This window comes from Prionailurus viverrinus, chromosome A1, assembly GCF_022837055.1.
Source record: "Prionailurus viverrinus isolate Anna chromosome A1, UM_Priviv_1.0, whole genome shotgun sequence".
Taxonomy (NCBI): Eukaryota; Metazoa; Chordata; class Mammalia; order Carnivora; family Felidae; genus Prionailurus; species Prionailurus viverrinus.
The window spans coordinates 1,124,743-1,147,099 of record NC_062561.1 but is presented as its reverse complement, the minus strand read 5'-3'; the positions used below and the strand labels follow the sequence as shown (position 1 = coordinate 1,147,099).

Below are 22,357 nucleotides of genomic sequence, written 5' to 3'. Positions count from 1 at the left end.
AAAGTAGTTAAGAGGTTTTAAAGATGAGATCCACAAGAGATAGTATGCTAATAGAAACAATCCATATGCACTTGGTGGGTAAAGGTGATGGTGGGATCAGTGGAAGTCTCTTGACTGCTTTAACATTGCATTAATTATTTTTGTTGAATTAGGAGTCAAGGTAAACGACTTAAGCAGGGGTTGGCGAACTACAGACTAGCAGGCCGAGTCTTACCCACAGCCTGTTTTTGCATGGCACACTAGCCCAACACTAGTTGGGAAATTAATTTTAAAATATTTTGTGACACATGAAAACCACATGAAATTAAGATTTCAGTGTCCACAAAGCTTTATTGGAATATAGTCACGCTTTTCATCTACATATTGTTATGGCTGCTTCTGCAATACTAGGGCAGTTGAACTGCAAGAGTATTATGTGGTGCTTTCCTAGGTTCAGGCTACTCAGTGACTTAGTTATAAGAAAACAGTGTCTCAAGTGCCATGTGTATTGCCATACACCAATATTTAATTTTGGTGTTTTTTTTTTTTTACCAGTACAAACCCATCGTGTCAAAACGTTTTTTGAATGTCACACTCCTAAAGCACAGTGGAGTGTGCATTAATTTATCAAATTAGAAAGCATTGCCTTTTTATGCAATGATACTATGGCTGTGCTAAAAGAATGCAACAGCCACAGACATGACCAGATGGGGCATTCATCACAGTATTTTCAACTCAGAGGAAAGCAATGGTCAGAAAAATAAGAAAACTTAATATGGAATTCCAGCAGAATTTCCTCACAAAAAAGAAAACATTCACAAACTGCAACCAAAATAAGTTTCCAAGTGGTTCATCTGTTAGCCAAGCAAACCATTTACCAATGGCAAATTAAATCCTATCTGATTGCAGCAATGTATCCAGATAAAATAAGCTTAGTCTTTTAAGTCATTTAAAAATTTAAAAACAAGCTAAATGATTTCAAGTGGCTTTTCTTAGCCCTTGAGGAGTCAAGAGATTTTTTTAAAAACCAGTATTGCTTAGTTGTCTTTTCAAGCAGTCAATGCCAAGTTTGAAATGACTGAAGAATTAGCCTCTATGAACAGTATGTAGGTAACTACAGGCAAGAACATTTTCAAAGAAGTTGGGAAAACCCTAATTTAGTAAAACCCGAAAAAGTAAGATGGATGCAATTGTGGCAAAAAAAAAAAAAAAAAAAGTATATGGAGTATAAACACTCTTAGTTGAGATGTAAATGTTTAAAGCCCATGGTTGGTTGTTCACGGTATTGTTCTCCAGCAGGTACTTCAGTTGAATCTGTCATGTGTTAATGAACCTGTCCTATCAAGGGTGAACTTCATTCATTCTCTGGACTCAACCATCACCCATCAGTTCTGTGAATACATCAGATAAGAAGCTGAATATCCTGAATACCCTGACAGCAGTCTGATGGCTTATCAATAAGGTGGGGTATTGTGAGGTTTTGAGTTCAGGGCCTTTCCATTGAGAAGAACCATACTCAACCACTAATATAGAACACTGAATAACTTTGGACTTTAGTTTTTGTTAGACTTGATAATGGGTCCTTAATAAATTCAACCTCATATTACAAGGTGAAACAGTGCTTTTATAAAAAACACATTGCTGTAATTTCCAACAACTAATGTTGCTTGAACCATCCAGCTGCTTACACTTCTCATGCCGTTGGAAGTTAACAGCAGCACGTTCACTCCCACACGTATCTATAGCAGGTGCGTCTTCCAAGCACAAACTACAGCTCCAGCAGTGTATTTCAAAGATCAATGCAAATGTAAAGGAAAATTCCAGATTTAAAAATTCATTTAACTGTGCAACTGACGATATTCCATCTAAGTTTCAATTAGAAGTGATTCATCTGCAACATGACATGCTAAAAGGCCACCATCAAGAATCTTAATTGTATAAATGCCTCCATGTGATGAAGATGCTTGGTCAAAATCATACAGTCGTGGACTCATCAGTATTTGGCAGTACTTATGTTTGAAAAGATATTTTCAAAGCTGAAATGCACAAAATCTAACAGATGAACATTTGCAATCAACTTTGATAGCAAACTTTGAATTCCAATTAAGCAAAATACTGCCCCCAAAAGCATTCCACCCTTCTCAATAGATCTGTATTAGAAAAAGTTGTACTCTAAATTACTAGATTTTGAATTTCGTCAATAAATTTGTGGAAATGTATTTTCTCTACATAATAGTATCTACATAATAGTATCTACATAATAACCTCCATGTTGCCCAAAATATAGATTCTCTGGCCTTTTACAGTGTTTGTCAGCTTTTAAGGATGGGGGGTGGGAGATTTGAGAAGAGGGAAAGGTATGAAATAGTAACCTAGGAGAGTGAGACAATGAATGGACTAGAACAGTGCCGGTCATGGCCGTGTCTCTCTCTCAGGTATACCAACCTGCAGACCTGCAGGTGAGGACAGGCGAAGTGAAGTGTCGTAGGTGCGGCAATTACTAGCCTTGCGTGGTCTACCCATTCAGCCATCTGGTTTCTAGCTTCCAAAATGTCGCTGTATCCTCACCTATCACTTTTGTCTTGGCATACGCTTACTAAACGCTTGTTCTATCACTGAAAAGCAGTTCATGGATGACTGGTGTAGACTGAGAGGATTACCCACTTTCATGTCTGTAACAGTAAACAGACAGCAAAAGGTTAAGGAGCACATATGAGCTTTCCCATATAAAATCCTCAATTTGGATCACAGCCCCAGCACTGTTTTTGTGGCCCTAAGCACTTAACTGATCTGTGAATTGGAGAGAATACAAACAAACCTCATGGGTTATCACACAAAAAGCACACCAATAACTATTGATTTTATTCCCACTCTTCCAAAAAAAAAAAAAAGCCCCAAATTTATAGAAAAGAGGCAGAGAAATAGGTCTATCTCAGTCCACATTAGTTTACCTATTTCAAAATGAAAAGCATGTGTCTCCATAGCTCACAATTCTCTGGAGCTCAATGTGGATAAAATTAAGTGCCATTTGAAAACAAAACGGGAGGCTCGGAGATCAATACATCCTTCTGTAAATGTGGAGTTTCCCTTACTGAGTTTCCTAGAGGGCTTTCAAACTTTGACTGAAAAGCATTAAGAAATAGATTTTATAGCTGTCACCCAATACCCAAATATACAAGTTTCATGAGGAAAATACCTTTATTGTGTTCTATTCCACTCAATTCTGTTTTAAAAAATGCTTGTGGGCCATTTTTTTTTGACTGTAGGCCTTCGGGTTTTTAACCCAGGAATTAAAGATGCTCTGTGGGGCACCTGGGGGGCTCGGTCAGTTAAGCAAGCCTCTGACTCCAGCTCAGGTCATGATCTCGCGGTTCTTGAGTCTGAGCCCTGCATCAGGCTCTCTGCTGTCAGTACATGGTCCGCTTCAGATCCCCTGTCCCCCTCTCTGCCCATCCCCTCCTTCTCGCTCTGAAAACTAAATTTTTAAAAATGCAGCTCTGAGACCCACTGTTAATCTGTTTCAATCTCCAGAGACAGGTCAGAAATCTGCATTTTAACAAACTTCACAGGTGACTTTTAAGTGTCTATATTTTGAACACTACTACAAGTTGAGCCCTACTTCCCAATCCCCTTGGCCCTCATAAATGGAAGCTCAAGCTTATAGAAGCTCAAGCAGTACTAGTATACACAGCATAAATTAAAGACACACACGCCCACAGAAACACAAGCAAGTGTTCAAAGGCACACCAAAAATCAGGTGTGACTTTATGGATCGCAGGCCCTGTTTGAATGGTTCCTTTATTTTGTAAGTTAATGAATTTCAAAGTACTTATAATCAATCATTAATTCATTCAACAGACATTTGTTAACACCTAGCTTAAGCTAGGAACTTTTATAGGTGCTTGGGATACAGCAGGGAACAAAAGACTCCCTACCTTCAAGAACTTACATTCTAATAAGATATATTCTGCTGCTGCAGCATGATCATAAAAAACCGAAATGAAAAACACTGATAACCTTTGAGAAATTTCAATGTGGTAGATGTTCACTGCTATTTTTCAGTTTGCATCTTCCTCTTCACCCTAAAAGTAGCTGGCACCTCTCCCTTTCCAGAATGGGAAACAGATTGGTGTAATAGGGAAACCTGGAACTGCGGTCAAGAGTTAAAGAGTTGAGCTAAGAGTAGGATATTGATAAATGACTTGACTATTAGTTTGCTTTCTAATACAAGTGATTGTTCTTAATAAGGCCTGAGACCCTTGCTTATTCTGACATACCATCACACTTTCATTTCTCCCCAGCTATACTGTCATTAAGAGGAGGGGGTGGGTCTTAGATCTTATTGTATTCTCAGCACCTGGCTTAATGCAACTAAAAAAATAATCACTCAAGTTTTTGTTGAATGAATAAATGACTGGCTCCATCACATGACTGCAGCTATTCATAAAGGTGTATCACCTATGAAGAATAATTATGCTACAAATACAAATGCAAAATGGAAAGTAAAAGTAGTTATTTTTTAAGTTTCAGAATTCAATAATGGCTCTAGAACTGCCATTTATAGTTATGCTTATTCTAAGCATTCCTTGCATGTTTTCTTTAAATCTAATATGCAAATTTTACAGAAAGCCTTCAGTTACTTCTATCAAAACTAAGCAATAAAACATAACAGATGTTTTATTAAAAGGAAAACACTAGATAGAACATTCGTTTTATTACAGGCCTGCAGTTCCTTGTTAGCAATTTTGAGATCTGAAAAAAAAACTAAAAATCTAGTTTTTCCTGTTTGTGACAAAAAATGACCTGAACCATGTAAAGCTTTCTATAGCCATAGTTTATTCTAGTTACTGTGAATATCTGACCTACTGCTGTAGACATTGATTATGGGGTGCTGCCCCTGGCTCCACTGAGGGTGTTATGTAATCTACATATTTTTGAAAAGGGGAAATTTCTCAATTCTAAAACTCCCAAAGGTTTCTGATCAAGGGTCATTTTACTCATAGTAGCATTAACAAAGGGGGAGGGGAAAAAAAAAAAAGGCAATTGAAACTCTGTGCTGTATACTATTGCCATCTGCTGACATCACTTTAGAACTACAAATATGTAATCGAAATGGAAAGGCTTAATTTTGCTTATAGGTTTAAGAATAGTACATCCATGATTTAGAAAATATTTGAGAGGTTTTATTTCCAAAAGCATTTACTATGAAAAAAAATCCTTAGTGGATGAAGTTTTAAAAAAATATCCTTAATATATTGCACCTTGTGTGTTCCTTCCATCCATATAACATAACCTACAAGTTGAATTACTCACCTTGATTCAATGTGGTTTAACACCTTTTAGAATCCTCTCTAATGCATGATGAAGGTACTCTAAGCTTTTCCTTTGGGTGCTATATTTAACTACTCTTGTAATGAGTTGGCCTGAAAGCCAGAGATGAAGACTGGTGTCATCAAAATAGTCAGAAATTGTGCCACTGGCCATTTTAAACAGAGCTAAAAGCACCATCAAGAACGTTACAGGAATCCAATGTTTCATATAATTACAGGTGGTGGTAATGCTATGAAACCTACTCTAGAACATAAAAGCTTTTTAGGGTTTCTGAGTGTACACAGTGTTCTGTGTTGTAAACTATCATGACTATATTCTATATTCCCTAGGAGTTAAATATACATACAACAGTACATCTTGTTCACGACCCATAATTGCAACACTAATGCCTTTTTAATCTTTTACTTTCTCTTCCTCCTTAACTACCATGGTTGACAATAGTTCTTTGGCACAAAGGAAATATGTAATGAAGATCCACTGTTTAAGTTTTATAACAAAACTTAAGTTTCATTACGCTGAGTTTTCTTCTGAGGAGTTACTTGAATAGGACTCATAAAAATCAGGTATGACACAGCCTGTGTTAAGTCTATTTTAGGAAAGATCTTTCCCCTCCAAGAAAATGTGTTTCTAAATAAATCATAAGGCTTCAAACATAAATCTGTAAGATTTACTACTAAGCCTCTTAAGCCATGTATCAACTATGCTTAATTTGAAACTCCAGAATCAGAAATTAAGGCAATACCTTCATTTTACAGATAAAGAAACTGAGGTCCAATCAGAATCAAGTATGCAGGGGCGCCTGGGTGGCGCAGTCGGTTAAGCGTCCGACTTCAGCCAGGTCACGATCTCGCGGTCCAGGAGTTCGAGACCCGCGTCAGGCTCTGGGTTGATGGCTCAGAGCCTGGAGCCTGTTTCCGATTCTGTGTCTCCCTCTCTCTCTGCCCCTCCCCCGTTCATGCTCTGTCTCTCTCTGTCCCAAAAATAAAAATAAAAACGTTGAAAAAAAAATTAAAAAAAAAAAAAAAAAGAATCAAGTATGCAGCTGAAAGTCTCAGAAAGAGCTGTAATTATTCTTTTCACTGCACTACAATAGAAAATAAAATACACTCAGTTAGGATTTACACCTGCCTTCCTTCAAAGATACAAAGACCTCCAATTCTAGACCCAACGGTCTGTGGCCCTCTCTTTGGTTCTATTCTTAATTCTTTATTTACAGAATAAATCTTAGCTTCTCTTTGGTTCTTTTTCCTCCAAAGGCCTAAATTCATGACCTTGTTTAACTCAGTAATTAATTAGGACACCATCTGCCCAGATTTTAAGAACGACTTTCTCTTGTCCAGTTCACTATAAGGCAAGGAATCACAGTAACGTATTTGGGGTGTCTAACATGTAGCTTCTAAGAAAAAAAAATAGTACAAATTGAAACATCACTTTAAATGCCTCTACTCTCAAACCCAGACCGATGCAGTTAACCTGTTCTGGACATCAACTGCTATATTTATAAGATATTGTTAGTAGTATCATTTTCAAGTATGATAAACCCAGAAACAATAAAAAGTATTTAACACTGGAAAACAGTATTAAAAATGGTCTATTCCTAAAAACACAGTAAAATGGAATAACTGAAATTCAAATAACTTCTCTAAAAATGAGAAAGGGGCTTATTAAGGGGGGAAATCCAAAAGTATTATAATTTAGTTAAAGAAATTTATTCTTTAAAAATATTTTAATGTACACTTTCATGACTGTTTTGTTTGAGGGGAACAAGGACATTATCCTACAGTCAGTGGTAACTTAGAACATAAGTGACATATGTAAAACAATACATTTTGGAAATAACTGGCAAAATAAAAGTGTAAATTTTTATAGTGATTTAAGACTGCATGGTATTTAAGATTTCAGACAAAATGAACCCACATTAGAGTAGTACAAACCAAAAATTTGCAATTTTGACTTCTCCATTACTGTAAACCTTCATGCTATGCATAAATGAGTTTATCTCATTTCCAGATTATCCCATAAATGAGTCACCCATTCCATATTGGCCAGGACAAAGGGAAATTCCATCAGAAAAACAGTGACAAAAGTTTGAATGCACAGTACAATATGCATCTTCTTCTTTCCTGTCTCAAGATGTTTTAACACACTGGTGACAACTTGTGTAATATTTTTATGCCAAAAAAAAAAAAAAAAAAAAAGTTGAGCTTCTTGCCTAGAAAAATCTTTTAATGTCTTATATTACCTCATACAGTTTAAAACCTAAAAACTGTGTTAATGAAGATTCAATTTGCATGGGAAATTCACTTTTCTCAATAGGAATAAAAACTTTGATTCATTTTAAATGGCAAAACCTTCAGAACAAAAAAATATAGCATCTCCAATAGACATCTAAAGACAATAAAGTTATATTTACAGGATGCTATAAACAGAAATCACTAAGAAGCAAAAAGAAACTGCTACCATTTCACTGTCCTTTTTCTCAGCAGTCAGCTATGACCACACAAACTAAGGACATCCAGGAACCAATGAAATGTATTCTAGGTGAAATAAGTTTCACAGAACAAACAATTCTTATAAAGTTTTGTTTTTCTTTTCCCCCTGAGAGTCAAGTTAATCCTTGGATTGCATTCAAGACAAAAACAAGAGCTCTAAATCCTCAATCATGTCGAGATCAAACTTATGTAGACATTTCTGTTTAGAAGAGCTAATGTACAATAAAGGAGATGTAAATAGCCAGACAAGGTGCTTAACAGCACCGCGGCAGAAATGTATGGTATCTGGGAGAATAAACATTAAGTGACATTTGGGGAAAACGTTATTGCTCTTGATGGAATATAGCACCACTGTGAAGAATAAAAGATGGCTAGGATTAACCACCTTTTAATCAACAATATGCATTTATAGGAAAAGTGCTTAAAGTACTTCTGGAAAAAGGTTAAGTGTGAGGAAATTTTTATAGTATATATTTTAAATGTTACCCAGTTTTCTTAATTAAATAGACAATGAGCAATCTATTTTAGTAAAGTAATATCAGATTTGCTGTGTGATTATGAAATCAACAAATATAAAATTAAGGGACAGGTATGTTATTCAAACTTATAAAACAAATTAGGACATTATAAAGTAATTTTATGCCAAAACCATTTCTGATAATTATTGCTTTAAAATACAGTGATTATACTTGTGAATTTTTCTATATCATGATTGAGAAAATTTCTTCTGAATGCTAACATTTATCCTAAGCAAAGGAGAAATACCTAAGGGATGTGTAGACGTTGCCTAATCACTGTGGAAAATAGCCCAAATTCAGCCCCCCCCTCACCCCCCGCAACAATTTTAAAAAACTAACGTCACCATGGTGAGTCAGGAATTAGAAACAAAACAATATGATTACATACATGCTCTATGAAGTCAGCCAAATGGTTTCTTTATAATAATTTGCAGCCAGCATTTTGCTCAGTCTCTATCAAACAGGATTTTAAGTAAACTTCCTTATTCTAAAAGAAAAGGTCTAAACAGATAAATTGCTATGCAGAAGCACAAAGTTTTAAAATGCTTTTATCTTCTATAAGAAGTAATTTTAAAAGCCAAACAATCTAACATCAAATGTGATTTCCTCTGAGATAGACTTTATCCATCAGTTTCTTTCTTTGTTCTTCAATCATCTGAAATATCAGAATCACTACACTGGTAATCTTCATAGTAAAAATGTGATACTCTCTTATTTAAACTTGATCGACCTTCTGTAACAACTATTTTAGGAGCGGCATCTCTAAAAATAATTTTATCCAATGTATCCATCAGTCATATTTGAAGGCAATATAAAAATCCTAATAAAGTTGGTAAAGTTTTAGAGTACTACTCAGATACTGCAACATGATCTGTATCTTTAAGGGGAAAAAAGAAAAATCAAACTTCTATAAATGAATGGGATTTTGGATACTTATGGTTGGCACAGAAAACAGAATTTTGTACTTTCATTGGACATTTTTACAAAGAAAATGTCTCAATGATCATGTTTTCAACATCATTCTTCATATATATATATATATACACACACATATATACATACATATATATATACACACACACATATATATATATATATATATATTATTGACTGGGGTGATGCAGAAAGCCACAAATGAGAAAAGGACACTAAGGTTTTAATAAGGGGAACAAAAAGTTGTTTTCACCAGTAAAGATTCACATTACAGTACACCAATATCGACAGCATTCTCTTGTCTATTTTTGGTACAGAAGATGGTATCTCTCTACATAACCTTGTAAGGCTTCAGTAACTAAAACGTAAAACAAACAAACAAAACCCCCAAAAAACAAAACAAAAAACCCAGCCTATTAGTTTACAGTTTATTTTAAAAATTCGGAAAGACACTGCAAGTTCTAAACTTTTAGTAGTGCTACCCATACACAACCATCTGGTAAAGAACCCAGTAAAAGAGCCTCCTTTCAAGGAAGCTTTGCAACAGTAGAGTTGTGCAATATGGATGTTTCTTACTACAAGAAAAAAATTATACATGGCACATTCTCATTCGTATTTTGTAATGTAAAAAGTTACAAACATACCTAATCAAATAAATAATAAAAAAAGAATTTGAATGTATTTGTTAAGTATCCTAAAACCACTACATAGAATAATGGCAACTTTCACTCACAGATTATTTACATGGTAATACCCAGTGTGGGTACACTGCTACAAAACTCAAAACAGAAGGAGTAAACTTGAAATGTTTTCCATAATAAAGATCTAGCAGCATGACTATCTAATGCTGTTTTATCCCGATTGCTTCTGAAACGTTCCTTTTTAGTCTGTGTCTTCGTCCAGTTCATAATTGTCTTTATCATAAATATCTTTTACTAAAAGAACCCGTACAAGCATATTTTCCAAGGTGTTTCGGTCCAGTGAAGTAGATGTGTACCAGACAGGGCTATCTGTAGAACTAGAGCATTCTGGTTGCAAATAAAAAACATCCATTCTCTGATTAAGATTCTGTGGACTTTGGGAGAAAGGAGAAAGTCAATTTCACAGTATATATACAAAATTCCCCACAACTTTCTTTTCGTCTTCCAAGAACAATGCTGTTACTACTAACCATATTATGTGGTCAGATCATGTCATTACTTATATTAATTTTTTTTATCATTAAGATATTTTCAAAGTTAATTTCTGTGATAAAAGATTATTTCCCCACCATTTGAATTCCGTTATTTCACTGAATCCAAAACACCATCAAAAGAAATAATATTTTAATCATTATTTTAATGTTGCCACTAAACAAGTAGAACACTGTCAATTATAATTTTAAGTTGTATCAATTATAAAATGCATCCCAGTTTCAGAGATAGTAAAATTTGAAAAGTGTGTCTTAAAATTGATGAAATATAGTAGCCCATAAAATAAAAATACCTAATAGCATTATACAATAGAAATTTAACTTTTAAAATACCAACAATACTGAGATAGGGATTTCCAAGTAAGAGTTACCACCACTGGAAGATCTAACACTGTTGCAGCCGAACAAGGCCACCCCAAACCAGTCAAAAATATTACTATTATCTGTAGATGACATCATTAGTTAAGAACTCATTTGGGGACCTATCTATAATTTATACAACTTAACATAAGGAAATGAACTCTTAGTTCTTACTAAGCCTTCGAAAATTAAAGAGTACATATATATAAAGCAATGGACAAGCATAAAATAGTTTATGATCTCTAAACATCTCAATGGTTTAACATTTTCTAAAATGCCTGTTGGTATTAGATTAAGGGAACAAAGTGGTGGTATAGTTGAAAAGTACAGTACTTTCAGAACACTATGTAAGACCTTCTTAAAGGAACATTTTCTCTTACATGTAAAGATTTCATTTTTATCTCCATCTATCTATTCTACCTTTGAACATACCTTTTCACCAGGGGGTGGGCAAACTATAGCCCATCACTTGTTTGTCTCAGGTTTTAGAACACAATAAAACTGTATACTACAAGTACTATAAAAATACTATAGGGCCATTTATTTATAATAGTATATGGCTGGTTTCTGGCTATAACAACAGAATGGATTAACTTCAATAGAGACTCTATAGCCTAAAAAGCCTAAAATATTTACTATCTGACCCTTTACAAAAAAAAGTTTGTGTCCTATGCTTTATTATTGGAATTGCTGTAATTTAAAAGATGACAATAATAGTAGCAACTTCACTAAACAACAATTTCTTAACATATGCTTGAACCTTAAAGTATGAAGTATAAGCTAGGTATTTTACAATAATGAGACTTACAAACATTAGATGTGAGTGAGAAGTGAGAGAAAAATCTAAGAAAGATCAGTGAAAAATGTCACCTCTTGGTAGTGTTAAATTCAAGGAAACTAACCTATACTACCATGTAAAAAGTTAAATATCATTAACACTTACCTTTTAGACAAGTAGCATTCAAACATTTTCACAGGACATCTAGAAGGATTGGCTGTATTTTCAATTTGTTCAAATACTGGCTCATCATCTTCATGTTTTCTTTTTCCAGTAGTAATTTTATCTTAAAAAATAAAAATTACATGAACTTCCTGAGACTAATCTTGAAGAAAGAATAGTACTATTCACTCCTTGTATCTGTTATACCAAATATGTGACTTTTTCAAACAAAATGAACTAAGATGTCTTAAGAAGATATAGGTTGTCTTACTTTATGAAAATGGCAGTCCTTAGAGTCTTAACAAGTGACCCAGGTGACCTTTACTAAGGCAAAGTTTGGCCATCCCTGCCACAGACAATACAAAAATAAAAATATGTTACACTACCTTCATTATCTGTTCCACATAAGGAAGACACTTGGTATCGAAGACATGCTTTGTTTTCCATTGTTAAAGGATTTTTTTTCCAGTGCCTAAACACAGTGCCAAAGGAAAGTCTTAAGTGTTGTTCCACTGTTTTCAGACCAAAATACTTAGTGTTAAAGTAGAACAGGGTATTCAGAAGAGCTACTGGAGAGTGTGATCCCAGTTGTTTTATCCTCCAGAGATAATCTTCTTCGACTCGAGAAAATATTGACCCTTAAACAGAAATATTTTTTAAAAATTACAACAAATAAAATAATAATCATTTAACCATCTAAAAAAAAATAATGTTAATTCAAGAACAAACCTATTTCAATCCTCCATTCACACCAGGTCAAAACACACTTTCAGAATTACCTATGCAGCTCTATGACAAAAGAAGCTAGGGAATACACAAGACTATGGTGCTAGCATCTCTGGAATAAGAGACTAGATGTTTGCTTCTGGTCTTCTATAGGACAAGCACACAACGGTCAGAAAGGAACTTAAATCTGCATGATTGCTGGGGGAAAAAAATAGGTGATTTCCATTCACAAACACATTTTCTTCACACATCTAAAACAGATTTCTTAGAGAAATTTGTATCACAATATCCACAGCAGGGCTTAAGAATACACACCCAGTTTCTTACTCCAGAGAAAGCAGGTCACATTTATTACAAAGTTCTTTATAAACACTAGTTATCAACTACATTCATTTCTAATTCAACAAAAGATGAACAGATGAGTTCATGAATAAGTACTCTGAAAAATACACTAATTTAAATTATTTCCTAATTATTTTTAACATACTTTCTGTAAAAATAAAAATCCCAGTAGCAAGTCAGCAACACTTTTATTTAAGAGAGGATTACCTCAAGAACCAGAATACTCATAGGAGACAGATACAATAGTACAGAAGTTACGTTAAAAACTCTCAATCCTGAAAAGTTTTACATATACATATGTATATATGTAAAGATACATATGTATCTCTTATATATATAAGAGAGACAGCAAGCAAGCATTACCATCTGGAAGTATACTTGGTTGCCAACTTCGAAGTATTTTATTCAATTCTTGCTCAAATGTCTGGTATCCTGGATCAATGAATATGTTGTCTTTTCGATTACTACCACACAAGTACTACAATAAAAAAAAAAAAAGTTTCTTGAAGGAAAACCAGCTTATTATAAAGAGTGAATATATACTTATACAATATGTCTTAAGAAAGAAAGCTTTTATCTTAAAAAAAAAAAAAAAAAAAAAAAAAAAAAAACAACCAAAAATCAAAAACCAAAAAACCAGGCACACTAACATAATACAACAGGAGAGATTACTGGCTTTATCTATATACCTAGAAATCATAAAGAATCAAAGTTGCCAATTACTCTTTGGCTTAAAAAACTCAAAGCTGAAATACAAACCCAAGAATCCAGAATGTAAGAACTAGCAGAAATCTTCAGTCTGTCAGATAAAAACAGAATATCTGGTTCCAATGTTCATTATATAGAACATGGAGAAAACAAAATTAGATTTTCAAGTAAGAGTAATTAAATTATAAATTATTAAAGAAAAATTCTGAATTGGATGAAATGTTATTCTGCAGTGGTCTGAGGGTCTCTTCTAGCACTCAATTGTTAAGGAATGCTTTTTACTTACTGCTCCTCTCTAACTCCTGTGAGTCAGTACAAACTTGACTCTAATAACTTACTATGACAAATCTTAACAATGAGAGTTGTTAAGGAATGATTTAAAAACTAAAGTTTGCAAAGTCCATCTCCAGTGGAATCTGGAATAAAATAATGTAAAAGTTAAATGTATGGCAACAACAGCACAAAGGGGCAGGCGATGGGAAACGGACACTGTTATAAGGTTCATACGTGATACATAAAGTGGTACAATAATATTTGAGGGTAGATAATGAACTGAAGACCCATATTATAAATCCTAGGGCAACCACAACAAAACTATTTAAGAGGCAAAAAATAAACCAACAGTAGAGACAAAATAGAATCACAGAAAAATAACTAATTCAAAAGAAAGCAGAGAAAAAAAAAACCCCAATAATGAACAGATAAATACAAAACAACCAATGGCAGATTCTCATCCAATGGCAGCCGTGATTATACTAAGTATAAAAGATCTAAACCAGGGTGGCAAATGAGAGCCAAAACTGGTTCAGTGCCTATTTTTGTCAATAAAGTTTCCTTGAAACACAGACACAAGTGACATCTGCATATTGCCAAAGTCTGTTTTCATACTGCAATGGCAGAGCTGAATGGGTGCATGATATATCAGTGTGGCCTGCAAAGACAAATAAAACATTTACTATCTGGTTCTTTATATACAGGGAAAAAAAAGGTTTGTTGGTCCAAACATACCAAGACAAAGATTGGTCAATTGGACTTAAAACAAAAAACAAAACAAAACAAAAAAAAACACCAAAAAACAAAAAACAAACAAACAAACAAAAAAAAGCCAGGCCCAACAATATGCTGCTTAACAAGAAACCTACTTTTTTTAAGTTTTATTTTCTTTAAAATAATCTCTATACCCAGCACGGGGTTCGAACTTACAACCCCAAGATCAAGAGTTGCATGCTCTTCCAACTTAGCCAGGTGCTCCAAGACACCTCACTTTAAATATGCAGACACAGATAAATGAAAAGTAAAAGAATGGAAAAAAAAAAACCACACCATATAATAATCAAATATCAGACTAGCGTATCATCATCTGAACTGATCATTATAATGTCAGTCCTGCTAGTCAGAAGGGAGACAGCATAATTTCAAAATGGCAGAACAAAAATTCGTAACTGATACCTTGCGAATAGGATGACAAACCAGGTGCCTGGCAATCAATGAAGTGACAGTGTCAGATCCCTTCCCTACTGATGAGTTAGTCAGAGGGCAGAAACTCTATAAAAATATCTGGAAATTCTCAGTGTTATGACTGTAGCATTAATTGGTTAAAATACAATGTCACTGGGACGCCTGGGTGGCGCAGTCGGTTAAGCGTCCGACTTCAGCTCAGTTCACGATCTCGCAGTCCGTGAGTTCGAGCCCCGCGTCGGGCTCTGGGCTGATGGCTCAGAGCCTGGAGCCTGTTTCCGATTCTGTGTCTCCCTCTCTCTCTGCCCCTCCCCCGTTCATGCTCTGTCTCTCTCTGTCCCCAAAAAAATAAACGTTGAAAAAAAAAATTTAAAAAAAAAATAAGGCAAATTCTTAAGGCCCTTCTGAATCAAAGATTAAATACATTTTAAAATGTTATACATATTTTAATAGAATTTTATAAAGTTCTATATAATAGAACTCAAATTAACAAGCTCAAATTAATAAGAGAGTTTACTCTAGTTTTTAATATAGTAAATGGAGTTCTAACTCTTCTTGAAAAATGCATTTTTCAAGATAAGAAATTTTGGAAAAATTTTTGGAAAATGAGAATAACTATCTAGAATAAACAAAGAATTCTCACAAATGGAAAGAGATAAACAACCCAACAAAGCAAAACTTCCCAGAAAAGCTAACTCAAATGGCCAACTAAAAAGATCCTCAGCACTTTTGGGAAGCAATATCGTGATAGCTTTTACAATAAAAAGTATGTTTGGGGCACCTGGGTGGCTAGTCGGTTAAGTGTCAGACTTTGGCTCAGGTCATGATCTCACAATTTCGTGAGTTCGAGCCCTGTGTCACGCTCCGCACTTAACAGCACAGAGCCTGCTTGAGATTCTCCCCTTCTCTCTCTCTGCCCCTCCCCCGCTTGCATGTGCACGTTCTAAGTAAATAAACTTTAAAAAAAAGATAAAACATATGCTTTTTTTTATGGTCTAATAATACCCTTTCAGAAATCTAATCTCATAGAAATAAGATCTTTAAGATCTTTAGGATCGGGACACCTGGGTGGCTCGTTGGTCAAGCATCGGACTTTGGCTCAGGTCATGATCTCACAGTTTGTGGGTTCGAGCCCCGCATCGGGCTCTGTGCTGATGGCTCAGAGCCTGGAGACTGCTTCAGATTCTCTGTCTCCCTCTCTCTCTGCCCCTCCCCCACCCACACTATGTCTCTTGCTCTCAAAAATAAAACATTAAAAAAAATTTTTTTTTTTTGAAAAAGATCTTTAGGATCATTATGTAATATTTGGCAAAGGAGGGGAAAGAAGGTGTACACTGTTCATCTATAATAGCAAAATTTTATGAAACAAAGGGAATGCTCATCATTGTTGAAATGACTAAATTAAATGTAGTATGAAATACACACAGTTAAGTCTGTTCCAGCTGACTTAGAGGGACTGCCACAATGTGCTGAGAAACAGAAGGAAGGAAACTGTAGTACAAAAGTTTAATATGGCTCCATGTTCTTAGCTGACAAACTATTGTATCTTTTGCCGTGTTCATAAAAAAATACAGAGAAGCATACACATTTAGCTAACCATGATGAAGTGGGGAAGGTTCAGGAAAACGGTATCCACAATTCCACTGACAATGCCTTTGGTGTGCAGGGCGTGTGTTCACATGTATAAGGTAAGAGTGGATGAGAGGAAAGAATGATCATGATTGTAGGAGTTCACATAATTTTCTTTTTTAACAATAACCGTTATCCTTATAAAATCAGGGGGGAAAATCAGCTATTCTGTTTGTGAGCTAGAAGAAAAATGCTGTGCACCCCCTTCACACAGTACTAATTAAACATCCATAATTATACCTAATTTCTCAATATGCAGTACAGAAGCAGCTACCTATTTACTACCTACATTCACAACACCTGGTCCTTACAACTAAAGATGTTATTCCTTCAATAAACAAATATAAAAAAAGTCCTACTTCTTCGACATTATTTTATTCCCAGATGCAAACAAAATCAATAAATGCAACAGAAAAATATGCACTCTTCCAAAAATAGCTTCTATTTCTGTACACATCCTTGAAATAACATTAAACAGCAATGATTTCTGTAAAGTATATTTTAGATAGCTTATCTTTACACTGAGGTTTAAGATTATTTTTAAAGCTGCTTATAAATACCATACAGCCTTTTACAAAATTAAATCAAGTCTGTGAAAATATGTCCAATGATGAGAATAGTAAAAAAAACTTCTTTCAATTATGGGGTAAAAACAAAAAAAGAAAAGAAAAATTTACTATCTTAACCATTCTAAAGTGTATAGTTCAGTAGCAAAAAAAATTCCTGAGGAAACAGTTTTAGTCAAATGTAAAGACCCTGTTTAAAAAGGGAGGAAATTCAGACATATGCTACGATATGGATAAGGTTTGAAGATATTATGCTTAGTGCAGAAAGCCAGTCACAAAAAGAGTAATATTTCACTTATACAAGATACCGTAAGTAGTCAAACTTATGGAGACAGAAAACAGAATGATGGCTGCCAAGGGTGGAGTGAGGAGAGAATGAGTTACCGTTTAATGGGTACAGAGTTTCAGTTATGCTATACGGGGATGGATGGTGGTCATCTTTGCACAGGATTACAAATGTACTTAATATCCTTGCCTTGTACATTAAAAACAGTTAAAATGGGTAAGTTATATGTTACGTGTATTTTACCACAATAAAAAAAAATTAGAAAAAAAGACCAACTTAAAGACATAATTTATAATTCCTTCTTATGCAATCCATTTAGATCTCAAACCTCTAATAGTATTTGGAGTTCTAATATTTAAATAACCCACTCAGTAAAAAGCAATCCAGAGATTCAACTTCCTATAATAGAGTTATAGGGTAGCCAGCCAATTCTCTTTACTTAAGGAAAATGAAAATATTTTTAAAAATTTATGGAACGCAAGTAAACTAGTTGATAGAAGAAAATGTATACCTTTAAATGCTTTACTAGAAAAGAAAAAAGGTCTAAGATCAATGATCTTAAGTTGGAAAAAAGAAAACAAATTAAGGAAACAAATGGAGGTCAGAGACTCCAAAAAAGAGAAAACAGAAAAACAGAGAAAAATCAATGAAACCAAAAGCTGGCTCTCCGAATAAATCAATAAAAGAAAACTGATAAACTTTTAGCTAGATCAGCAAATACAGGCAAACCAGAACCCTAGCCCCATTAGGCCCAATCCCACTAGCCATTTGTTTTTCACAATGTATAAACTAAGGGCTGTGTTTTTTATCATTATAAACCATTACATTTTTAAGCTGCTATCTACCTATCAACATCAACCCATGCTAACAAATATGTGACAACTTTGATCAAGTGCACAAATTTCTTTAAAGACAAAACTGCTAAAATGAACTCAAAATAAAGAGTGAACTTAAATAACCGTATAAAAATTAAATGAATTGACTTAGTAATTTAAACTACCTCAAACCCCACAAAATAAACAAACAAACAAACAAACAAACAAACAAAAAACAGGCCCACATAGCTTCACTGGATTCTGTCAAACACTTAAGAAAGGAATAATACCAATTCTCACAAATTCTTTCAGAAAAGAGAAGAAAGGCGGGGGGGGGGGGCGGGGGGGGGCGGGGGCGGGGGGGGGTGGTCCTGGGTGGCTCAGTTGGTTGAATATACGACTCTTGATTTCAGCTCAGGTCATGATCCCAGGGTCCTGGGATCGAGCCCCACACCAGTGTGGAACCTGCTTAAGATTGACTCTCTCTCTCACTCCAGCTCATGCTCTCTGGAAGGAAGGAAGGAAGGAAGGATGGAAGGAAGGAAGGAAGGAAGGAAGGAAGGAAGGAAGGAAGGAAGGAAGGAAAAGCAAGCAAGCTTTAAAAAAAAAAAGGAGAAAGGAACACCTCCCAATTTATTTTATGAGGCCAGTGGTATCACCAAAGCCAGGGAAAGATCTCTAGAAAACCATGGACTAGTATCCTCCATGAACCTCTGCAAAGTCATTAACAGTAAATTAGCAAGTTTAATCAGCAGTATATAAAAAAGTTAATATATCATTATCAAATGCAGTATCTCTCAGAAATTCAAGGTTGATTTAATATCTGAAAATTAATTCTCTTAAGAGAATAAGAGAGAAAAACCATACGATTGTCTCCATAGATGCAGAAAAAGCAGTTGACAAAATTCAGTAACCGATTATGATAAAAACCCTCAGTAACAAAATAAAAAGTTAAGAAAAATTCTCAGCCATTTAGGGATAGAAGTTCTCTTCCTTGGCCTGGTAACAAACAAGAAACTACAAAAAACCTATAGGCAACATCATACTTAATGGTGAAGCATCTTTCCTCAAGAATTAGAAACAAGGTGAGGGTTTCTGCTCTCATCATTTGCTTTCAATGTTGGGAGGGGGAAGGAGGCCTGACATCCCTAACCAATGTAGTAAGACAAGAAAAAGAAGACATGCAGATTGGAAAGAAAGAGGCAAAACTGTCTTTAACACCACCTAACAAAACTAATAATGAATTGGTACATAGAGAATATAAGATGAATATACAAAAATCCATTATATTTCTATATGCAAAGTAATGTCCGAGGAAAGGAAAGAGCCAACAGAGAGTATTTGACTTCAGGAAGGTGAACTAAGTGGAACAGAGATGGGTAAGACAGAGACTGCTCATTGTGTTGCCTTTTATTACACTGTGATTTAAAATTTTATTATTCAGGTACTAGTTTTTTAAGGTGAATTTCTAGAAGCCATTTTTAAATGAAATTTTATACAGAACCCCAAAACATACCAAAAAGTAGAGCTGCATTAAAACAACACAAATAAGAGCCTAGAACTCAATCTCTTTCCTTCCTGCTGAGTTAACTTGGGAGAACCCTAATATCCTCTTCTACACTTTTACAAATGATTGATCTGAACAACTGAACTACTTCCAAGATGATGATATAAATGTTCTTTTTTAAAAAAGATTGTTCCACCATCTTAAATACATACACACAATAAAAAGCAGCAGAAAAACTGGACAATACAGGTCTATTGTGTACTAGCTGTTGACAATTATCCAGGTTAATGAGTGCCTACAATAGGGCCTGCATGGTGTAAGACACAAAGAGTAAAACCCAAATCCTATTTGCTCTGAAGAAGAGTCTTTATTATGTTAACAGGTAACTTATTTTGAAACCAGACAGCTGAGATGGTTTTGCCTGCTATTCCTACTCTTTTTTACTCCTAGGTATGATGAAAACGGGGGGTGGGGGAACACACACAGGTCTATAAACCTTGAACCAGAACCACTGAGGCCAGATATGTTTTGGAATTCATAACTTTTTTGGATTTTACAGAGGAAATTCAGGGCATGTACATATTTACATAATATTCCTAAAGTGATCTAGGAAAGTACCCTTTATTCCTTTAGAAACATTAACTATTCTATAGTGAATTATGTAGTTAATATTCTGTAGATGATCAAACAGAAAGTACACTAAATAGACAAAAACTTCACAACTCTTCAACTCAGGTTTTACTACCAAATGAGTGTTTCTGAAAAACTAAAGAGTAAAATCTCTAGTTTTCAGGGATTTTGAGATCTGGAATGGTGGATGACCTATTGTCACCATCTAAATATGAGGCTAAGGTACGTATAAATCTATCAAAGAAGAATGAGGAAAAGTAAAACCTACTATATATTTTTTAGGTTGCTACTGCAAAATATATGATGGCCCTTGAACATACAATAATTTACAGCCATGTGCTACCTTCCCACTACCACTTATGTAATCTTGGGCAAATTTCTACCCCGAAGAGAACACAACTTAAAATACAAATTAAGACAGTTCTAGTTTTCTGAATAATTTCAGTGACTACATCAGTTGGCAACATAACATTAAATTCTCGGGCTATATGGGGCGCCTGGGTGGCGCAGTCGGTTAAGCATCCGACTTCAGCCAGGTCACGATCTTGCGGTCCGGGAGTTCGAGCCCCGCGTCGGGCTCTGGGCTGATGGCTCAGAGCCTGGAGCCTGTTTCCGATTCTGTGTCTCCCTCTCTCTCTGCCCCTCCCCTGTTCATGCTCTGTCTCTCTCTGTCCCAAAAATAAATAAATGTTGAAAAAAAAAAATTTATAAATTCTCGGGCTATAAACAAAACTCGACGTAAAAACAACTCCTTCTATCATTTATCACAGCTAAAAAATACATAGGATGTTAAGCTAAGATACTTTCTGACCTGTGGGCTCAAACCTGAACAATTTGTTCAGAATTACAAGCCAACACCTAAAGTTGGTATTTATGTCTATTACGGAAAGTAGACTCAATCAAGGTTCACAGATATGTGGCTTATTTAAACCCCTAAAGAATGATCTTCTTTTATAAGATGATTCCAAAAAAATAAAGAGTAATTTACCTATATAACAAATTAGAAACATCAGGAGTGTACAACTGAAACAGATCCACTATCTGCAAAGGAACACATTTTTCTGTTTACATGTATACCAGCATGGATCTATATATACATATATAGGATCACACCTCAGGATGTTAATTCATTTATTTGCAATTTTAAGGAAGAAATGAAGCCATCCTGATTATCATATATATGGCAACAAATATACAGCTTTGCTAACTGTAACAAAAGATAGATGCAGGAGTTTCAAGTGACTTGTCCCTAACACCATTTTTCTATTTTTTTTTAATTTTAATGTTTATTTTTGAGAGAGAGAGAGAGAGCGCGTGCGCGCGCGCGAGAGAGAAGTGGGGGAGGGGCAGAGATAGAGGGAGACAGAATCTGAAGCAGGCCCCAAGCTCCGAGCCATCAGCACAGAGACTGATGCGGGGATCGAATCCACAAACCGTGAGATCATGACCTGAGCTGAAGTTCAACGCTTAACCAACTGAGCCACCCAGGTGCCCCTAAACATGAATTCTTTTCGGTTTTGGTACGACAGTTTTCAAGAATTTGAGGATTTTGAGGAACAGATCTCATTATGAAACACCTATATACAAAGTAAGAAAATCCTTTAGAATATCCTAGTATTATATATTCAAATAGAGTAAATTCTTTTTTCTTTCTTGGCAAGCCAAGAAATCATTATGTTCCATAAAGCCACCCTTAATATTCTTGAAACATAACATTTTTCTCTTCCAAAACTACCACAACGACCTTTTTTGTTTTTCTTTTAAGGTTTATTTACTTTTGAGAGAGAGAGAGAGAGAGAGAGAGACAGACAGAGTGCAAGCAGGGGAGAGGCACAGAGAGGGAGACACAGAATTCAAAGCAGGCTCCAGGTTCTGAGCTGTCAGCACAAAGCCCAACACAGGACTCGAACCCATGAACTGCAAGAACATGACCTGAGCTGAATTC

At 35.1% G+C, this 22,357-nt stretch overlaps 1 protein-coding gene across 2 annotated transcripts in view; it reads right to left on the bottom strand.

The window, feature by feature from the left end:
- Window positions 1-9,459: 9,459 nt before the first annotated feature.
- The window catches only part of ZMYM2 (zinc finger MYM-type containing 2), a 99,554-nt gene continuing 86,656 nt past the window's right edge, over window positions 9,460-22,357 (bottom strand). For both annotated transcript variants that reach the window (XM_047842880.1, XM_047842827.1), the window contains 4 exons: window positions 13,177-13,291; window positions 12,132-12,383; window positions 11,749-11,869; window positions 9,460-10,328 (listed from right to left, as the gene is read on the bottom strand). In XM_047842880.1, the coding sequence (XP_047698836.1) occupies window positions 10,136-10,328; window positions 11,749-11,869; window positions 12,132-12,383; window positions 13,177-13,291 (681 nt within the window). In that variant the 3' untranslated portion in view covers window positions 9,460-10,135. The remainder of the gene's footprint in view (window positions 10,329-11,748; window positions 11,870-12,131; window positions 12,384-13,176; window positions 13,292-22,357) is intronic.